The 18,021-nt window shown below is 41.9% G+C and overlaps 1 protein-coding gene across 1 annotated transcript in view; it reads left to right on the forward strand.

Moving 5' to 3' along the window:
* Window positions 1–4,743: 4,743 nt before the first annotated feature.
* Window positions 4,744–18,021, forward strand: part of CNTLN (centlein) — a gene marked incomplete at its 5' end in the record, with an annotated part of 194,879 nt that continues 181,601 nt past the window's right edge. The window contains one exon of the mRNA XM_084278162.1: window positions 4,744–4,836. Coding sequence (XP_084134288.1) covers window positions 4,744–4,836 — 93 coding nt within the window. The remainder of the gene's footprint in view (window positions 4,837–18,021) is intronic.

Here is an 18,021-nt window from a genome sequence, read left to right on the forward strand (position 1 = left end):
GACCAGGTGACTCTTTAGTTAGTCTACGACACAAGCTACAGACCACATGCAAGGTCAAAGCTCAGCTCCCTCCTGGGGTTTAATTTCACTAAGAAACAAATTAACAATGAAACAATCAACTCCCAAGACGCAGCTAAACCCATCTCCTCATCTTACTGCAACACAAACCCAACCTCCCTCTGCCAGGACAGCCAAACTCTGAAATCTGCTTCCTCCTCTTAATTACCTCCAGCTGTCAGTCCCTCCCTCTAGGCCTCATGTTGCTGGCAGGTGCTATGGGGTGTGTCAAACTTCATCCCCACATCCAGGACAGCGTTAACTACCTCCTTCCTCAGTGCTTTGTGCTGCTGACATGCCCCAATTCATATCTGTGGTTTGTGGTTTTCACTGCCTTCAAGGGTGCAGTGCCATGGTACCCGACTGTATTTAAACCCTCAGCCTTCCTGATGGCAAAGGCAAGTGGAAGAGCGAATCCCAAGATGATGCTAGAGAAGCCCTGGGGCAATATGATGTGGCAACCCCAGGGGATGTAACCTGTTTATCTCATTGATGTTCATACACCCTGTACACAAGGGTTTGATGTTTATACAGCGCATACACAAGGTCTAGTGTGTACCAGAGAAGGAAACCAAAGCAAACGTCACTGTGAAGCCATACCCTAGTCATTTTGATAAATTTTAGCAGATTATTTGGTTCTAACCCTTGCCATTTCATGGGCAGGTCAGACCTACGCTACCTTCTCTACTCATTAGATTAAAATGTACTTTTCTTTTCACTGAGTAAAAAGTGAGTCATGCTAGCACTGGAAGTCCAGGTCCCTGTGCCACTGAATCTAGGCTCAATCCTGACCTTCCCAGGTCTGATTTTTTTATCTGTGCAAATTCAATTGTATATGTTATAATGTATATGTTATAATGGTAAGAGTGACATCAAAAGTAGTTTCTTTATTAGATGCAGTTGGAAAAAATGAGTAGTTTTGGTCAAATACTTATTTTTACCAATTTGTTCCATCTAAATGGTCTGCCCGTTATCACAGTTATGGCAGGTTGTCTAATACCAGATTCTACTTTTCCCTACAGACCACACCAATTTTATATCCCAACAATATGTAGTTGTATAACCCCAACATGATTATACAACTATAATCATGTTTTCACTTACAGCTGTCACAAAAGTGAAAATAATGTCCTCTGTGGCCCCAAATGCACTGATAAGATGGCCTACAGCTAGTTGGTTAAAAAAACCCCACAAACAAGCCAACCCAAAACCAAACCCACACCACAAAACATCCAGAAACCTCAAGTAACTGCAAGTGAGTATGTTTTAAATTCATTATTTAAACAAGATCTAACATATTTCTAGGGTTATAATATGTCCCTGAGAAACACATAGTACGAAAATATTCAGAACATTGCAAAAACCTGCTAATCTCAGCAATTCTGTCTTCTTTTGATCACTCTGGGTGAAAGCATGTTCCTGAAAGTACCTGTTCGACGATGCTGTTTCCTACCAAAGTCCTGGTGATGGATGAGAATGGACAGCATAAAAATCATAGGAGATATACAAATTCATTAGTAGAAGAAGTTAACACTTCTAATTAAGATCAGGATAGTAATGACATCTTTTGTTCGAAAGAAAATGAGAATGCTCATGTACTTACAATTCTTCGCTTCCAGTAGTGCATTACTGGGGAGTTACCACAATGGATGGAATGATGTTTTATTTCATTTAGATAAGAAGAAATAGCCAAAGAGGAAAAAAAAACCTCCAAAACCATACATGTAATCAGGAGTAGCTGCAAACTATTTGTAACACTGCCATGTTTCAAAAGAAAGATGTGGAATTTCCCACTGAAAAAAAAGCAACCCAAACCAAACAAGAAAACACAAACAAAACAAAAATGCTTCCTGCCACCAAAGCATCTTAGTGAGCACCTGTGTGACACTGCAACAAACGCTATTGTGACTACATTTCAATTGTGTAATACATTTCTAGTAGACCTTTTACAAGGGGAAAAGCCACAAAAATTGTGCATTAGTAAAATGTCTTGTGTTGACCCAATTTTGACTGAATTTTTTTTTTCATCTGGAAAAAGTGAAATCCAAAGGGAAATATTCAAGCTTGGAAAAATTCTCCCTAAAAAAGTCATAGCTGTAAGTGCAGGTCTTGCAAAATACAAAGATTTGGAAAAAAGATAGTGTACAAAATTCTCCAAGACAAGGCAAGGTCTCCCAATTCATTAAAACTTGCCAACTGCACGTTTTAGGTTTCCTAAAATTTTGAAGGGATTCCCATGAATGCTGTTTTGATTAATAACTTTATATCGATTATAAGCTTTATATAGAGAGCCAGTTTACAAAATGGCAGGAAAACTAACATGCAGGTGATTACACTACAAAAAACCACTGCTTCCACAAAAAAAGTACCTGGCTATGGGAAAGTGTTGCTTGTGTGCTTAGTGTGGTAATACATGTCTATGCTAGGAGCAAATGCACAAATTTCTCTTCTAAGTTAAGTTACAGCGATTGCGGCCTGTTGTGTTGAGTTGTGTCCAGCTGTGAACCCAGCCCCTGTAATAACTGAATCTTTTCGGCTAAACTTTTCACGACCTTGTACTTGGAAAATGTTTTTAAATCCTGTTTAGTCATTATAGTTTTTTAGCAGCTAATCCAAGTATATTGTTTTTAAAGTAAATTTATCTTCCTTTTGCCCCCGTGTAATAGGGAACAAATGGTCACGGAGATGATAAAAATATTAGGAAAGAGACTTAGAAAAAAAAAGGGCAGTAATTAAAAGGTGAGGATGTGGAAAAAGTGAAATCTACGTATTACATAGTGACTGGATATTAAAAAATCTCAAAGCAAAGAAAAAGGTAAAAATGTACAGATACTAAAATTATGACAGGGTGGTCATTATTGTTAAATGGACATGCAATACCACACAAAGATAAATAATTGAAAGGGTAAGATACATACACGTATGAGATGACACAATATACAAAATGAGATGAACACCAATAAAATTATAAGGGATGTTCTAAGGAGAGACATGGTATTGAACAGGTTATTGCTGAATCTCCTTACATCTCCATGTAACAAGACAGAGAATACTCTGATGTGGTCTCTCACCTTTAAATTGACTTTTCTATTTGCACAGATGATAATTGCAGTCATAGTAAAACCACTCTGACATAAAATTATATAAAAATAGATTACTTTGACATAGAGCAGCATAGTCACTTTCTTCTTCTGAGAAAGTACTCTAGAGCTCAATGTTCTACAAAAAAAACCCCACTTTCACAGGCAAAGCCATCACCAACAATCCTGGAAGGATTGGACACTTCAACATACCTTGTAACTTGCATGATATGTAAACTTTCTTAGCTTCCCTGCACACACACAGAGTAAGAATTTTGTACGTCATAATGGTGGTACATTCAGGGAAACCTTTCCAAGATCTGTGCAGAAGGGACAATAAAAAAGGGAAAATAAAACATACTTTCATGTAAAGACATGTATGATAGCAAGATACTCGCACTGGTGAAATGCAATTTGACTGGTGGTTAGTTCCAGGCTAACAAAAATCCTGGCCTCAAATTTCACCTTCTTTCTTCATGCGATGGGGAAAAATTCTTATCTTTTTGTGATTATTTCCTGTCCCAAGTGGGCTACGGGAAACACGCAAAGATTTGCTTTGGCAACACCATTTAGCCCTTCATTTAAAAGAACCCCGAACAACAAGCAGTCTGTACATCCTGATCTTAGATTTTTAGGTAGTGGCACCAGCCCAAGTATTTCATGCACTGCTAACGGTTACATCTTCCAGACCTTTCTCGGCTTTCAGATGGAGGCTCTCAAACCGAACTCTGGTAATAATGACTCCTGAATAACCTTCCTGCGTGAAGAGGCAGTTTTGGTGCTTGTGCATCCTACTCTAAAAAACAGGTTTCTAATTCCTATCACGCAAATCATCCAAACTCTTGGGGGGCAGGGGGGACGGGGACGACAAGGTCCAAAAAGACACGCTACATCGGACTGAGGTGAAGTGCGGCGGAGGCTCTGTACCCCACCGAGGTAAATGTTTGCGGTTCACCTGCAGATCCCCAGTACCGCGGCCCAGACGCGAGGCAACTGCGGGTGTTCCTGCGGCCGAGGAAGGGAAGGCACCTCCTCAGCTTCCAGCCGCCGGCAAAACCCTGAGCTCAGCACCTTGGCGAGGCAACAAGCTGCCCGCGCGCGGCGAGGGCAGGCTCCGCCTGGCGCGGGACCCTCGGCAGCTGCTCACGCCGCCTGTCCCTGCCAGAGGAGGGTAGGCTGCTCCTGCACCCCTGCCCAGCGTCCCGCCCCGAGCGCAGCTGGGGGTGCGGGCGAGGCTCTCTTGCCGGCCGTTGAAGCTAACGGCTCCCTGCTCGGCACCCAGCCTGTGCTCCCTCCAGGGCGCATGCGCAGCCCTCGCCGCTCGGGCGGGCAAATTCAAACCTGCCTCTCGCCCCTTCTCTTTGTCGGGGTGGCAGTTTCGCTGACGTCATTGCGCCGCGTCCTTCTCTGCGGTTTCCGGCGCTCGCCCGTGCGGTAAGTGCAGCTGAGAGAGGGAAAGTTTTCGCTCTCGGCACCGCTTCTCCCCGCTTTCCCTGAGGAGCGGGCGCGCAGGGCCTTGCTGCGCGCCCTCCGTCGGGCCTGGGCCCTGTGCCCCCCCGCGCCGCCCCTGCGGAAGGGGCGAGAGGTTCTCACCGCGACGCCGGTGATGGCTTCGGGGTGTGCGGCGGCGGCGGCGCCACGAGTGGCAGAGCTGGAGGAAGAGCTGCGGAGGCTGGCGGAGGAGCTGATCCGCTGCCAGGTACGGGAGAGTTGGGCCGTCCCCTGCGGCCCCGGCGGTGAGGGGCAGCTCGGAGCGGTGGGGCTGGGGCCGGGTGGACACGTCCCCCGCTGCGGGAGGCCTCTCCTAACCGCATCTCGAACCGTGTGGGGCTGCCGGTTCGCGTCCTGGTCCCGGCGGACACGGAGGGTAAGGCGGGGAGCGAGGCTGGTCCCGGGCGCCCGGCCCGTATGGAGCCGGAGGGCCGGGTGGCCGCTGCGGCGCCCGGTGGGGCGCGGTGCGGCCTCCACCTGTTGGGTGGCGGCTCCCGCGTCCGGCGCGGCGCTCCGCAGCGCTGTGGAAGCGGGAACCTTGTGGGCGCCTGCGGCGGCACGCAGCTCCGCCAGGTGAGTGGAACCGGCCCCGGCCTCTTGGTCTGGCTTTAAAGCAAGCGCTTGGCCCGAAAGCCGCCCCTTCCTTTTTCTGCTTTTCTTCTTTTTGCCACCCTTTACCAGAAGTTAACGTTTATTTTCTTGACATGTAATGGCAGGAGTACCGAGGTGCTGCCTTGTGAAGCATAATAGAGCGTTTAATCTTTCCCCCTGCCTTGCAGCAAGATTATGCCTACCCAAGGCAGGGGCTCCTGGGAGGGAGGGTTTTATGAATGGTTAAGGTTGTACTTTCAGAAGTTCCCCTAGAATATCTCCCTGTGGCTTCCTTTCACAGGTAAATACTCTGCATTCTTCCAGTTGATTGTGCGCTGCTTATGTTTAACTGTAGTGATAATAACAACATGTTGGTAACGTGAGATGTTGTCTTAGGAATGTATGCTGACTCTCAGCCAAACGAGTGGGTTACACCTGAAGGATACAGCAGAGAACAAGGTGACATCTCATGATGTGTTTGCTTTCTCACTTGTTTCCTGGTATCCATAACAGCTTTTTTTGTGGGACACATTCTGGTTGAATCCGTAAAGGCCTGGGCTAATGTAGTCGTTACCTGTAAACAGAAAGCAGCATCTGAGTTAGCGGTTTTGTTTCTCCAAGCAGCTTTGGTGCACCTCGCAACTGGCGTTGGATTTCTTCTTCCTTGGGTAGAATGCAAAAACTTGTTGCATAGGAGAACTACGGGGAGGGAGCTGTTAATAAAAATCCTGCTTAGAAGTACCAAACAATGAATGGCTTGGGGAGATCTTAAACGTCTTGTGGGAGAACTTTAGAAGACTCTTTATAATGATAATTTTGTTAAGAGTCCTCTTCTTGGTATGCAGATACACAGTACTAGACAAAATTTGGTAGAGGCAGAAGGATGGCCCTGTGCTTTGCTCATTTGCTAGTTGAATATAAATTATATATTACTAAAACCTAGTAGCATAAAATACTTTTGAAGAGCATTATAAATAATAGAAACTTTCCAGTAAACAGTACAAATCTGAATTTCTAATCACTTTGATAATGTAACTTGATGTACACAAATTGTAGTTAAGTATCTCATTTCCCCTTTAGATTCATTCAATTACATGTGCATTGCAGCTTGTTCCTTGATGAACCCGTACTAACCATTTTGAAGTCAGCAAACAGATATTTTAAAATACATTTCTTTTAAATTTCATGCATACCGTAGTGTCGTTCCTGTATCTCTGTCTTGTATCAGATTTGATAGCTTCCTGGGAGAGAAGCATGTGAAAAAGAACATGAAAGTAGTTCCAATATTTGGAAACATAACACTGTCAGCGTTCCGCAGTGATCTCCAGCTCCAGTGCCTATCCTTCTAGCAACAGGGAAGCTATGTTTTCAGGTTTTATTTCGGTTATTAATAAAATAAAAAAAGTGACGCGGTAATCTATAGGCAGAGATTCTTCTCTGAAAGCACTGCAAGGCGGACATCTTCATACTTCTCTAGAAATTTTACTAATCCATTAATAAATGCAGAGAGACTCATCCAAGCATGTGTAGGTTACATAAAAGAAGAGGGGAAACAGATTTTAACAACTAAAAGAGTCAATGGCCGAGTGAATTATGAAGCCTTTTCAAATTAGCATTTATGTAAAACAATTATACTTTTTTGAAGTTCTGTGAAGATACGCTGAATTTGGATAGGAACTAAAATAGGCATTGCAAGGATTCTTCATCTTGTCTAAAAGTCAGCTGATAAAATTATTCAGGGGTGGGTAATTCATTTTAAGTTCTTATTTCATATGAAAACTACGTAGATAATCCAAGTGGAAACATAAAGATATATGGGCAATGTTAGTATACTTTTCCAGTTTCTTTACAGTTGAAATACAAAGCTTTTACTGACCAACTAATTCTTTTAGTGAAATTGTATTTCAGCTCTGATTTCCTGAGTTTCATTTGGATATAATACCTTTAGTTCCTGTCTTGACTTGTAGGTGTTCTTAATCGGAATTAATCAGAACTGTGAAACTGTTGTGAGGGGCATCATGAGAGAATCTATTCCACCCCAGAGCGCATTGTCCAGGACTGTGTCTAGTCAGGTTTTGAGTATTGCCATGGCTGGAGACTGCAACCCCCCAGGGCAACCTGTGCCAGTATGTGAAGACCCTCACAGTAGTCTTTCAGCTTCTAGTAAGATTGTCCTTGTCTGGTGCTCTATTCTGTTGGGTAGGGTTATATCTTTTTGGAGAGTGACTTAGCAGGCTTTTTGGACAGAAATCATATATAGATGTTACTGTAAAATACATTAGTGAGCGTGTGTCATCTTTTAATCCAGCAACTAGATAAAATTGCCTAGTTTGCTTTTTTTAAGTATTGCATTCACTTACATGTTTGCTGTAGTTAAAATGATAGGAAACGCTCTTTTAAAGTACCTTGTGATGGGAAACTTCATGAAATCCTTGCTTTAAATAAGACAACGTGGCTTGAGACTGGGTTTTCCACATCCATTACTATTGGAGAGTCCAGAGGAGAATTACAAAGATGATTAGGAGACTGGAGCATCTCTCATGAGGAAAGACTGAGAGAGCTGGGGCTGTTTAGCCTGGGGAAGAGAAGATGAAGAGGGAATCTGCTCAGCCCTTATAAATATCTAAAGGGTGGATGTCAGCAGGAAGGGGCCAGACTCTTAGTGGTGCCCAGTGATGACACAAGGGACAACGGGCACAAACTGGAACACAGGAGGTTCCATCTCAATAGGAGGAGAAACTTTGTCACTGTTAGGGTGACAGCACTGGGACAGGCTTCTCAGGGAGGCTGTGGAGTTTCCCTCTCTGGAGAGGCTCAAAACCTGCCTGGACAGAATCCTGTGTAACCTGTTTTAGGTGTTGCTGCTTTAGTGGGGGCGTTGGACAAGTCGATCTCCAGAGGTTCCTTCCAACCCCCGACGTTCTGGGAGTTTTATGTTTCTGGAAATGGAGTTGGAAGAAGCAAGCACATTCTCTGTTTTTGCTTCTGTGATTGGTGATACTTACAAAAGGACTCTGATTTCAGTTGCTTCATTTCCTATTTTTCCGCATAGTCTCTCTTTCTTTGCTGAAAGTGCTGTTTGGTTTCAAACAGGTGTCTTAATTTAATCATTGCTAAATTAAAAAAACCCCAAACAACCAGTAACAGCCTTCATTTTATTCATTTTAGTTGATTTCAGAGGTAATGTGACATCTACTGTTAAATAAGGTGGTATTTTCTTAATTGAGGACTTCTAACTTTGTAGTTCCATGAAAACTAAAGAGTACACTGTCTTCTTTTCTGCAGTTACATATATGATTTTTACGGAGCTCTTTTTGGTGTTATCTTCTCTAGCTCACATGTTTTTCCTGTCAATTATGGTTATAATGCCTACTCGTTTGCTATGTTAGGAAGTTACAGGTTTGTATAGCTGTGACTAAGTACCAAGTCTCTAAAGAGTACATCCTTGTAAGATACTCTGCAGTTTATACCCTTGACTCGGAAGGTATTGTCTGTCAGCCTGGAGTGGTCTGCAGGCCATAGTGTTTAGACAAAGAAACCATATTGCTGCTTATGTTTTTTGTAAATGTAGTTTAAGTATTGAAACCCAGAAATTTCCCTGCTAGGAAACTAAATTCCTCTGCTGTAGATTGGCCTGTGGAATTTCCACACTTACTTTCAAAAGGTGGTAAGTACACATGGGAAGGAAAGAGATCTGTAATTGCTTTTAGTTTGTTCTTTTCATTGTCAGGGATTGTAGAGAAGTCTGTAAGAATGAACTGTATTTATCCATAAGCATTTTTGTGTAGAAGGGTATACAAGGAAGGTTGGCAAGTGGAGCGTCAGGGGCTTCGGCTGCTGCTGGCGTTATTTTGTGTTTCATGTTTCCTGCTTGCTGTGAAAAGCCATGCGTAAATTTGTTCTGCTCTTCATGTCTTATTTTCTACTGTGTTTGCAGAAGAACAACAGTACTTCATGGACAGCTGGACTGTCTTGATCTCTTTGTGAATCATGGAGGGATAAGGAAGATACTCTGTTTGGTATCGCTATTACTGATAATGGATAGGATTGCTGTAATAAACTCTTTTTTATGAGAAATATTTAATTAGCTAGGAAAACAGATGGACTTTTATTCTGGTCCAGCTTAATATCCAGGAGATCCATTGACAATCTAATGTGGCCATGATAACACTGGCTTATAAGATGTTTTAAGCCGCCTCCCCCCTCCTCATTTAAAAGTACATATGAACAATAAATTAAGTAACAAAACACAATACTGCATTGTTTCAAGATACATTAATAGCTATTTGAGGTGCATGTTGACTGTATGTATTAGAAATTCGAAATGTTTTCAAATCAATAGCTGAGAAATAAAACTAATACTAAATCTAAAAAGCCACAGTCCGTCCTTAGTGATGTGTTTTTATGTTGACTTGATTCTTCTGACTTTGTGACTAAAATGTAAATGTTTGTGAACTGCCAGTATGAGAATGTAAGTGTGTTAGTGTTTCTTCTGGATACATTGTTGATAGCTGTATACTGTTCTTTTAAAATAGGGCAAAGTGTTTAATGCTCCCATTCATTAAATACTAATTTCTTTTATTAGTGATTAAGCCAGGACCACATATTTATTGGTGTCAAGGGACACCAGCTGTTTAGTGCTTTGGGTGGAGTTTTTTGTTGTTTTTATATTCTTATATTTTGCCATAAGGAGTCTAAATCACATGAGTCTGATTAGTACAGGTGTTGTGAATAACAGCCTTGGTCTTTCTGTATTATTGACAGAAGCAGTGTTGTTGAATAGCATTTATTTTCTTTTGCTTTTTTAACTTTTGAGAAAGTTTAGCTAATGAATGAATTTTTGTGTGCTTGGTCATTCCTTCTGAAAAAAAAAATTGTTTGGAACATCTGAGTAAAACTGAAGATTAATTCAGACTGATATTTCTTTCAGTTACTGAAGTAGCTACCTATTCACTGTATATCTGTGCAAGTATTTCAGATTCCCCCTAGCATGTGAGTGGGAATCCAAAATTTGGTATAGAGTGGATAGTCAGAATGGTGTGGGGTAGGATGGTACTTTTAAAGATCATCTAGCCCATACTCCTTGCCATGTGCAGGGACATCTTTCAGTGGGTACAGTTCTTCAAAGAACTGTCCGCTCTCATTGTGTAAAATGTCTTCATTATATCAAATCAATTTATATTCTTTCAGTTTAAAAATGCCCTTTCTCCTATCACTACAGTCCTTGGTAAAACATCTGTCTGTCTTCTGAGCCCCTTTTAGGTATTGCCTTACCAATCTGGTGGCCTTCTATGATGCAGTGACAGCATCGGTAGGTAAAGGGAAGGCAACTGATGTCTGTCATCTACCTGGACTTGTGCAAGGCCTTTGACACAGTCCCCCACCACATCCTCATCTCTAAATTGGAGAGATGTGGATTTGATGGGTGGACCATCCAGTGGATAAGAAACTGGTTGACAGAACTTAGACAAAGGGTGGAGGTCAATGGGTCTATGTCCAGGTGGAGGCCGGTGACAAGCGGGGTACCTCAGGGGTCTGTCTTGGGACTGCTGCTCTTTAACATCTTTACCAATGACATCGATGATGGAGTTGAGTGAACCCTCATCAAGTTTGCGGATGACACCAAGCTGAGTGGTGTGGTTGACACAACAGAAGGAAAGGAAGCCATCCAGAGGGATCTTGACAGGCTGGAAAGGTGGGCCTGGGTGAACCTAATGAGGTTCAACACTGCGAAGTGTAAGGTGTTGCACTTGGGCTGGAGGAATCCCAGACATAGATACAGACTGGGAGAAGAGCTCCTGGAGAGTAGCCCTGCTGAGAAGGACCTGCGTGTCGTGGTGGATGAGAAACTTAACATGAGCCAGCAGTGTGCTCCTGCAGCTTGCAAGGCCAATAGTATCCTGGGCTCCATCAGAAGAGGGGTGGCCAGCAGGGACAGGGAGGCTGAGGGAGCTGGGCTTGTTCAGCCTGGAGAAGAGAAGGCTGCAGGGGGACCTCATTGCAGCCTTCTAGTACCTGAAGGGAACATACAAACAGGAGAGGAATCAACTTTTTGAAAGGGTAGACAATGTCAGGACAAGGGGGAATGGATTAAAGCTAAAGGAGGGCAGGTTTAGATTAGATATTAGGGGGAAGTTTCTAACAGAGAGAGTGGTGACATTCCTGAACAGGCTGCCCAGAGAGGTGGTGGATGTCCCATCCCTGGAGGTGTTCAAGGCCAGGTTGGATGGGACCCTGGTCAGCCTTGTGTAGATCCAGGCCTGAAGGTTGGTGTCCCTGCTTGTGGCAGGAGGATTTGGAGCTCTATGATCCTTGGGGTCCCTTCCAACCCACGCCATTCTAGGATTCTATGATTGAGAGGCTGCAGTAAGATCACTTTTGAGCTTTTTGTTCTCCAGGCTGAAAAACCCCAACTTTCTCAGTCTTTCCTCACAGGAGAGGTGTTCCAGCCCCCAGTAATTTCAGTGGCCATGCTATGGACCTGTGCTGACTGGTTCTGAGGTCTCCTGGGTTGGACTACTTCAGTCAGCGTCTCAGAAGAGCAGAGTAAGAGGGAGAATCATCTGCCTTACCTGCGGGCTGTGTTTGTTTTTATGAAGTCCAGGATATATTTGGCTTTCTGGGCTACAAGTGCACATTGCCGAGTCAAAGCTAGTTTTTGTCTACTAATATACATGAGGCCTTCTCTGCAGGTTGGTACTGGGGGTTGCCCTGACCCAGATGCAGGACCTTGTACTTGGCCTTGTTGAACTTCATGAGGTTCCGGTATCTCTGGAACTGAATCCTTTTCTTTCTCCTGTGCTTTGAAAGCAATTCTTCCGCCCACCAAGTGTTAATTTTTCAATGCTGAGTACTTGGCAAAAAAAGCAATTGTGAGTTGAATGGCTGGACCAATGAATGAAGGTGTGCAGAGTGTCCTGACTGTTCACCAAGGGAATTAATTTAAATTAGCTATCCAGTGAGGGTATGGTGTGGCATAGGTCTACATCTATCTGATAACTTCTGTATACCATTTAGCACGTTTGTTCTGTACTGTCCTCCTATGGTAGCACTGATAGGACTTTAGTTATGTTAAGGGTCAGGAAATATCTTGCATTTTTTGTCTGTTGATGCCACAAGTCAATTATTAATTATTCTGTTAAGTGCCTTGCTGACTTTCACACTGTTGGACTAATCTGAGAATTCGTCTTTGAAATCATGTAATGATGGCATCTTTAAGTGTAAGTCATACAGTAGTTTTATATGGACCATTAACACTGTAACATGATAACATTTCCTGGTTTGTGTTTGCTTTCAACAGAATTCTCAGATGGGGCAACCCAATCTTTTGTGGGGGGATATGTGTGGATACGTATGTACACACAATCTTTTATATTCTACAGGTATATGCAAGTAAAGCAATGTACTATTTCTTTTTCAGTTTTTGATTCAAAGGTATCTCAGTTACCAAAGCTACCAACAGAGACAAGATAGTAGAAAATTCTTTAAATTGAAAATTAGGGCTGGAAGATGTGTTAAAGTTCTTTTCTGGAATCTTAAAATTACATATTGATTGTACGGCCCTTACACTGCAACATTAAGGAATTGGGGGTGGAGGGGGGTAAGAAACACGTCTGCTGATGGCATCTATTTTGGAACTAACAATCTGATCAGCTCACAATACTGTCTTCTAAATCTCTGCCTGGCAATTAGATGTAATGGTGCACACTGTGTTGTTAGTAATGTTGTGAATTCGAAATTAATGTAATGTTAACTTCAGAGGCTGGAGCATATAAGGCACTAAAGTTTTCTTGGGAGGTACTGATCAGTCTTATCTAGTGATGTTTTTAGGTTGTTGAAAAGTGTTAAGGCCTCAAAGGTTCTGTAAAGTGTAAGAGTATTCTGTACTGTGACCACTCAGCAGGACTGGGTAGGTTGTAGAGAGAATGGCTCTTTTTTAGGAATATAATACATGACTGGAAATTATAAAAACACTGGCACAGCAGGATCCAGAGAGTCTGCACTGGAAGCATACAACAGTGAGACATCTTGTGAGACATCAAGAAGCAAGTTCTGTCACTTGTGTGTAAAGTTTATGTGTTGGCTTGGTTGAAGGTTTGAGCTTGTTAGTCAGAAGTAACTATATGTTAAGGAAGGGTCCAAAACCATTCATATTAAGAATTTTCTTGAAGACACTTGAATGCTTGTATCAACCCTGTTATTTCATGGGGGGCTTTTTCTTAGTTCTGTATAGTAGTTTGCGTTTCCGTACAAATTCTTTCAGCCTTACAGTCATGCATATTTCACTTTGTTTTGCAGTATTCACTTTGTAATAAAGAAAATTGTCAGTATTTGACTATTTCAGATTTCTTACAAAAAATTAACAGTAAACCAGCAGCTCCCTCTGCCCTCCCAGTTGTTTCATTTTCCCTTTTGGGGTTATTGGCTGATTAAAAAATTAAAATGAGAGTTTGTATCCCGTGCTTTTCTAGCAATCTGGCGGTGGGATGGTGGTAGGAAGAGATTGTTTACGTTTTGGTTTTGTTCATTTCTGTTCCGTGGATGTTCTCTTCCAGATTTCAGAAGGTGCTAACTCTTCCCAATTAGTAAGTAATGATTTGTAATGCCAAAAACATTTAACGTATGATATGAACACTTCTAGTTATTAACGTGCATTGAAGTAAATACAGTGAAACATCAAAAAGAATACTGATACTTAACTGTAGGTAACTGAGATGTTTGAGGTATGAATTTACAGCGGAGGAGGAGGCGCTTCAGTTTATCCTTGTTCTCAGTACTGTGCGTGATAAGCACATAAAAATTAGACCTACCTGTATGTTTAGTACCCAGACTGTCATGAACATACTGCTTCTGTAAGCACTAAAAAGTGAGATGCTGATGTTTTTGGCACTCCTCTCACTGCTAACTTACTAGCTTTTCCTATAGCAATTCACTATCGTTATTTTAAAATAATGCCAGTTAATTCTCCGTGAAAAAGCAGTGCAATAACACTCAAAACTTTCTATGTTCAGGTCACTTTTAAGTTAACATTAGGCAAATAACTGTATGCAATATCTATACATTTTTACATACTTCTGGTGTCAAATGTCCAGGGCAGTAAACGTGCTTGGATTTCTCTTGCAAAAGAAAAGTAATTTAAAAAAAATAAATAAGAACATTTGTCTTTCCCTGCTTATAAACTAGAGGAATTCTGTTTTTTGATTTACACTAATGTTTAATAAATTCATGACTTGACTTGCAAGCAAGGACTTTTGCTGTAGCTACTCAGGCCTTGTAACCTTTGTCAGTGGCTCATCTTATGTTTTTCCGTATTTCTGAGCTTGCTGCTGTTAAAAATCAGTAAAAAAAATCCAGTTTACTTTGCAAATAGCAATGTTCAAGGCCTAAGGTACTCATAATTTCTGTATGTCTTTCAGTGTGATGATGAACTACGATTAGTTTCACTGTAAGATGAGGGGTAAAAAAATCTTAATTTTTCAGGAGATAACATAGCACAATGGGTTTTTTTCTTGTTTAATTCTGTAATTCTGGTGTACAGACTTGAACACAGGATAAGTATCTGATGTTACGTGTGTTATGAATCATCTTAGTTTTAATAGGTTATTTTCACTAACTTTCAAATGGCATCTGTATACTACCTTGTGTATGTAAGTTTTCAGCTGTTCAAGGTACACTCTCACCGACCTCTTGAGCTGTTAGCATACACTTGAGTAGGCTGTATGTTCCTGGGGTATGCTGAAGATTGATACATCCCAGGCCTTGACAGCTGTAGTGTTTCTCTGTGCCAACTTCAGACAATCTAAGCAGCTCTTTCTCTGAAGAAATTGTTTGGCTTCAAAGACTATTCAGGGAATGGCCTTATGAAGTCCATTAATTGTGCCAAGAGCTTAAAGAGGCCATTTAAACTTCTTTTCATCTTAAAATTGTAAGAACTTCTGGCTGATACTCATTCTGTTATTAAAAATGCTTAATTACTTACAGATTTAAATGGAACAGTTGTAGCTGCTAAATGTTTGGCATGTTAAGGAGAATTAAGTCACATCTTATGGTAACTTACCTCTTATTGACTAGTGTTTCAGTGTCAGATAAGAAACTTTGTTCCTGTGTAAGCTTTGTAGGTAAGGAAAGTTCACAGCTCTTGAACTTTTTTTTTTACTGGTAACATGTATTTGAAGATGCTGTTAAATAATTTGTGTCCTTGTTCCTTTGGCAGAAAGGCCACTTGGGCAGGATGCTGCTCTGTTTTGTATGCATATACACAAATACAATGTGCAGTTGAAGGCATTTCTTCACTTAGAGTATATTTGTTTGTGTCTTGTGGTGTGTGTTTATGTGGGTTTTTTTTTTTAAATGAACACTGCTTAGCTTGTTCTGTTTAGCTATTAGCTATTTCTTTGATGTTTCTTTAGTGCTGTTCTCTTTCAATATTCCTTACTGCAAGCTTTTTCGTTCCTACTTCACCTAACATTCTTTCAGCACAGGCAGAAATGGTGCAGAACTTAGTTATGTAAGGAGTGGCAATTTCGCTGACATGACTGTAACTGGAGGTTGATTTTACTCTGTTAGCTTTGGAAGCAGTCTGCTTGCGAAACAGCTATAGGTGCTCTGAGGTTAATCTGAACTGATCATTCAGTTAACAGATCATTTGTGCTTGAGTATCTGTTCTCATAACAAAGATAATGTTCACTGAAACTTCATATTTTACATATTACCAAAAGGTTGGTTTCTGGGAGGCTTGGTAGAGTTTAGGTAGAAAGTAAGTTTCTTTCACAGGAGGGATGTGAGCATTTCCCTCTTGTATTGTATTATTCCTGTATGGTTTTGTACATACAGTATATATTACTGTAGTACCCCCTTTTTGCTGCTTAGAAGTATGTATCTGAGAGTTGCACACTGTTCTGTCCTCTTGTGATGCCTTCTGCTGTTTTCCAGCTAGGACCAGGGATGTGCAAGAATATGCAGGATAAGACAACAGGCAGCAGCCACTGCTTGTAGTGACTCTTGTGATGGTGCTTTATAGAGTTTCTTGGAGTCACGCAAGAGCTCACTTGTTCTGTCTCTTCTAGTAAATAAAAAACCAGAAATCCCAACAGCTATTTCTGTGTTCTTGTATCCAGGAAGTTAAAAGGGAGAAGCTGAGGAAACCTGATTGTAAGGAAATACAAACTTGAACAGGCAGATGAAACTACTGAATGCAGCTTGTGAGATCATACATCAGCACCAGAAGCTTTGATTGTTCGTTGGACTCAATCGTGAGTGTGGTGTGCGTTAGCCCCGGCCAGCAGCTAAGGCCCACGCAGCTCACTCTTCCCACTGCTGGATCGGGGAGAGAATGGGAAGAGTGGAAGTGAGAAAAACTGGTTTTATCTCAACTCAGAAGTGAATAGGACGCACACACACACAAAAAAGGAAGATAGTAATAATATATGCACTAAACAAGTGATGAACAGCACAAATTCCACACAAAATGTGAAGACTCCCAGATTGTGCACAAGACCCCCCAAGCTGCCTAGCCTCTCAGCCCATGCATACAAGTAAGGTGAGACAAGGAATTAATTCACCACTTGCCATTGCCAGGCAGGTGTCCAGCCGTCTCCAGGAAGGCAGAGCTTTGTCATGCGTAATCTTACTTGAGAAACTAGATGCCATCACTGTGAAATCAATGCTGTGTAGTACCCCCAACTGTAAGTGGAACATCATGACCTATGATATGGAACATCCCTTTGGTCAGTTTGTCAGCTGTCCTGTCTCTGTCCCCTCCCAGTTTCTCATACACCTCCAGCCATCCTGCTGGTGGGAGGGGTGTTGAGAAGCAGAAAAGACCTTGACTCTGTAAACTGTACAAAATCTACAGCTCCTTATACCAAAACCAACTGTATATTCCAGCACAAATCCAACACAGAGCCCTCTACTACCTGATATGAGGAAAATTTACTGTCTCAGCTGAAACCAGGACAGATCATTTGCAGATGGAATACTGTTGGTACTTATTTATATTTGTACGTCTCTTGGCTGAAATGACTTAATAATCCTTAGAATATTTTGTTGTTGATTTTTAGTTTAGTATAAAAATACACAGTAAATTGTGTATTAAAGATAAGAAAAACATTCAACCACTATTACCTATTGCTGATTAATTAGAGATTTGAATTGGTGTTAGACATAGTTTATTCGATGCAGTGGTTTATTCCTCTACTGTGGTTCAGAGAAAGTGTCATTCAGAGAAAGAAATCACACTTTCATTGCTATTGTTTACTGAGGGTTTTGCTTGAATCTACTTTTTTTTCTTTGATGGGTTCCTGTGGTGGTTTGACCCTGGCTGGAGACCATATACCCACTATCACTGCCCTTTTCAGCTGCACAGGGGATAAAATACATTTTGAGAGGCTTAGGTGTCAAGATAAAGGCAGGGAGAGATCATTGTGCAATTGGTGTCACGGGCAAAACAGACTCTACACAGAATAAGAAAAGCAATCTAACTTACTACAGTACACACAGGCACACACTGAAACTAGAGTAGAATAATGAGAAGTACAACCACCCCTCCCTTCTTTGTGGACTCATCTTTATTCATGATAGCTCTCCCTCCCTCCCAAGTGTCATGGGTGGGGGGTGGGGGGGTTGTTCAGTTCCTCAAGAGTGGTTTTGCTTAGTTTGGGGCAAGGAGGAGCATTTCTCACATGGGTTCCCATCCATGGAAATCAGTCCTCCATGAACTTCTCCAGTGTGAGTCCTTTCCTACAGGGCTTCAGCTCTTCACCAACTGCCTCAGTGTGGGTCGCTTCTTTGGGGTGCAGTCTCT

Source organism: Gallinula chloropus, assembly GCF_964237585.1.
Source record: "Gallinula chloropus genome assembly, chromosome: Z".
NCBI lineage: Eukaryota > Metazoa > Chordata > Aves > Gruiformes > Rallidae > Gallinula > Gallinula chloropus.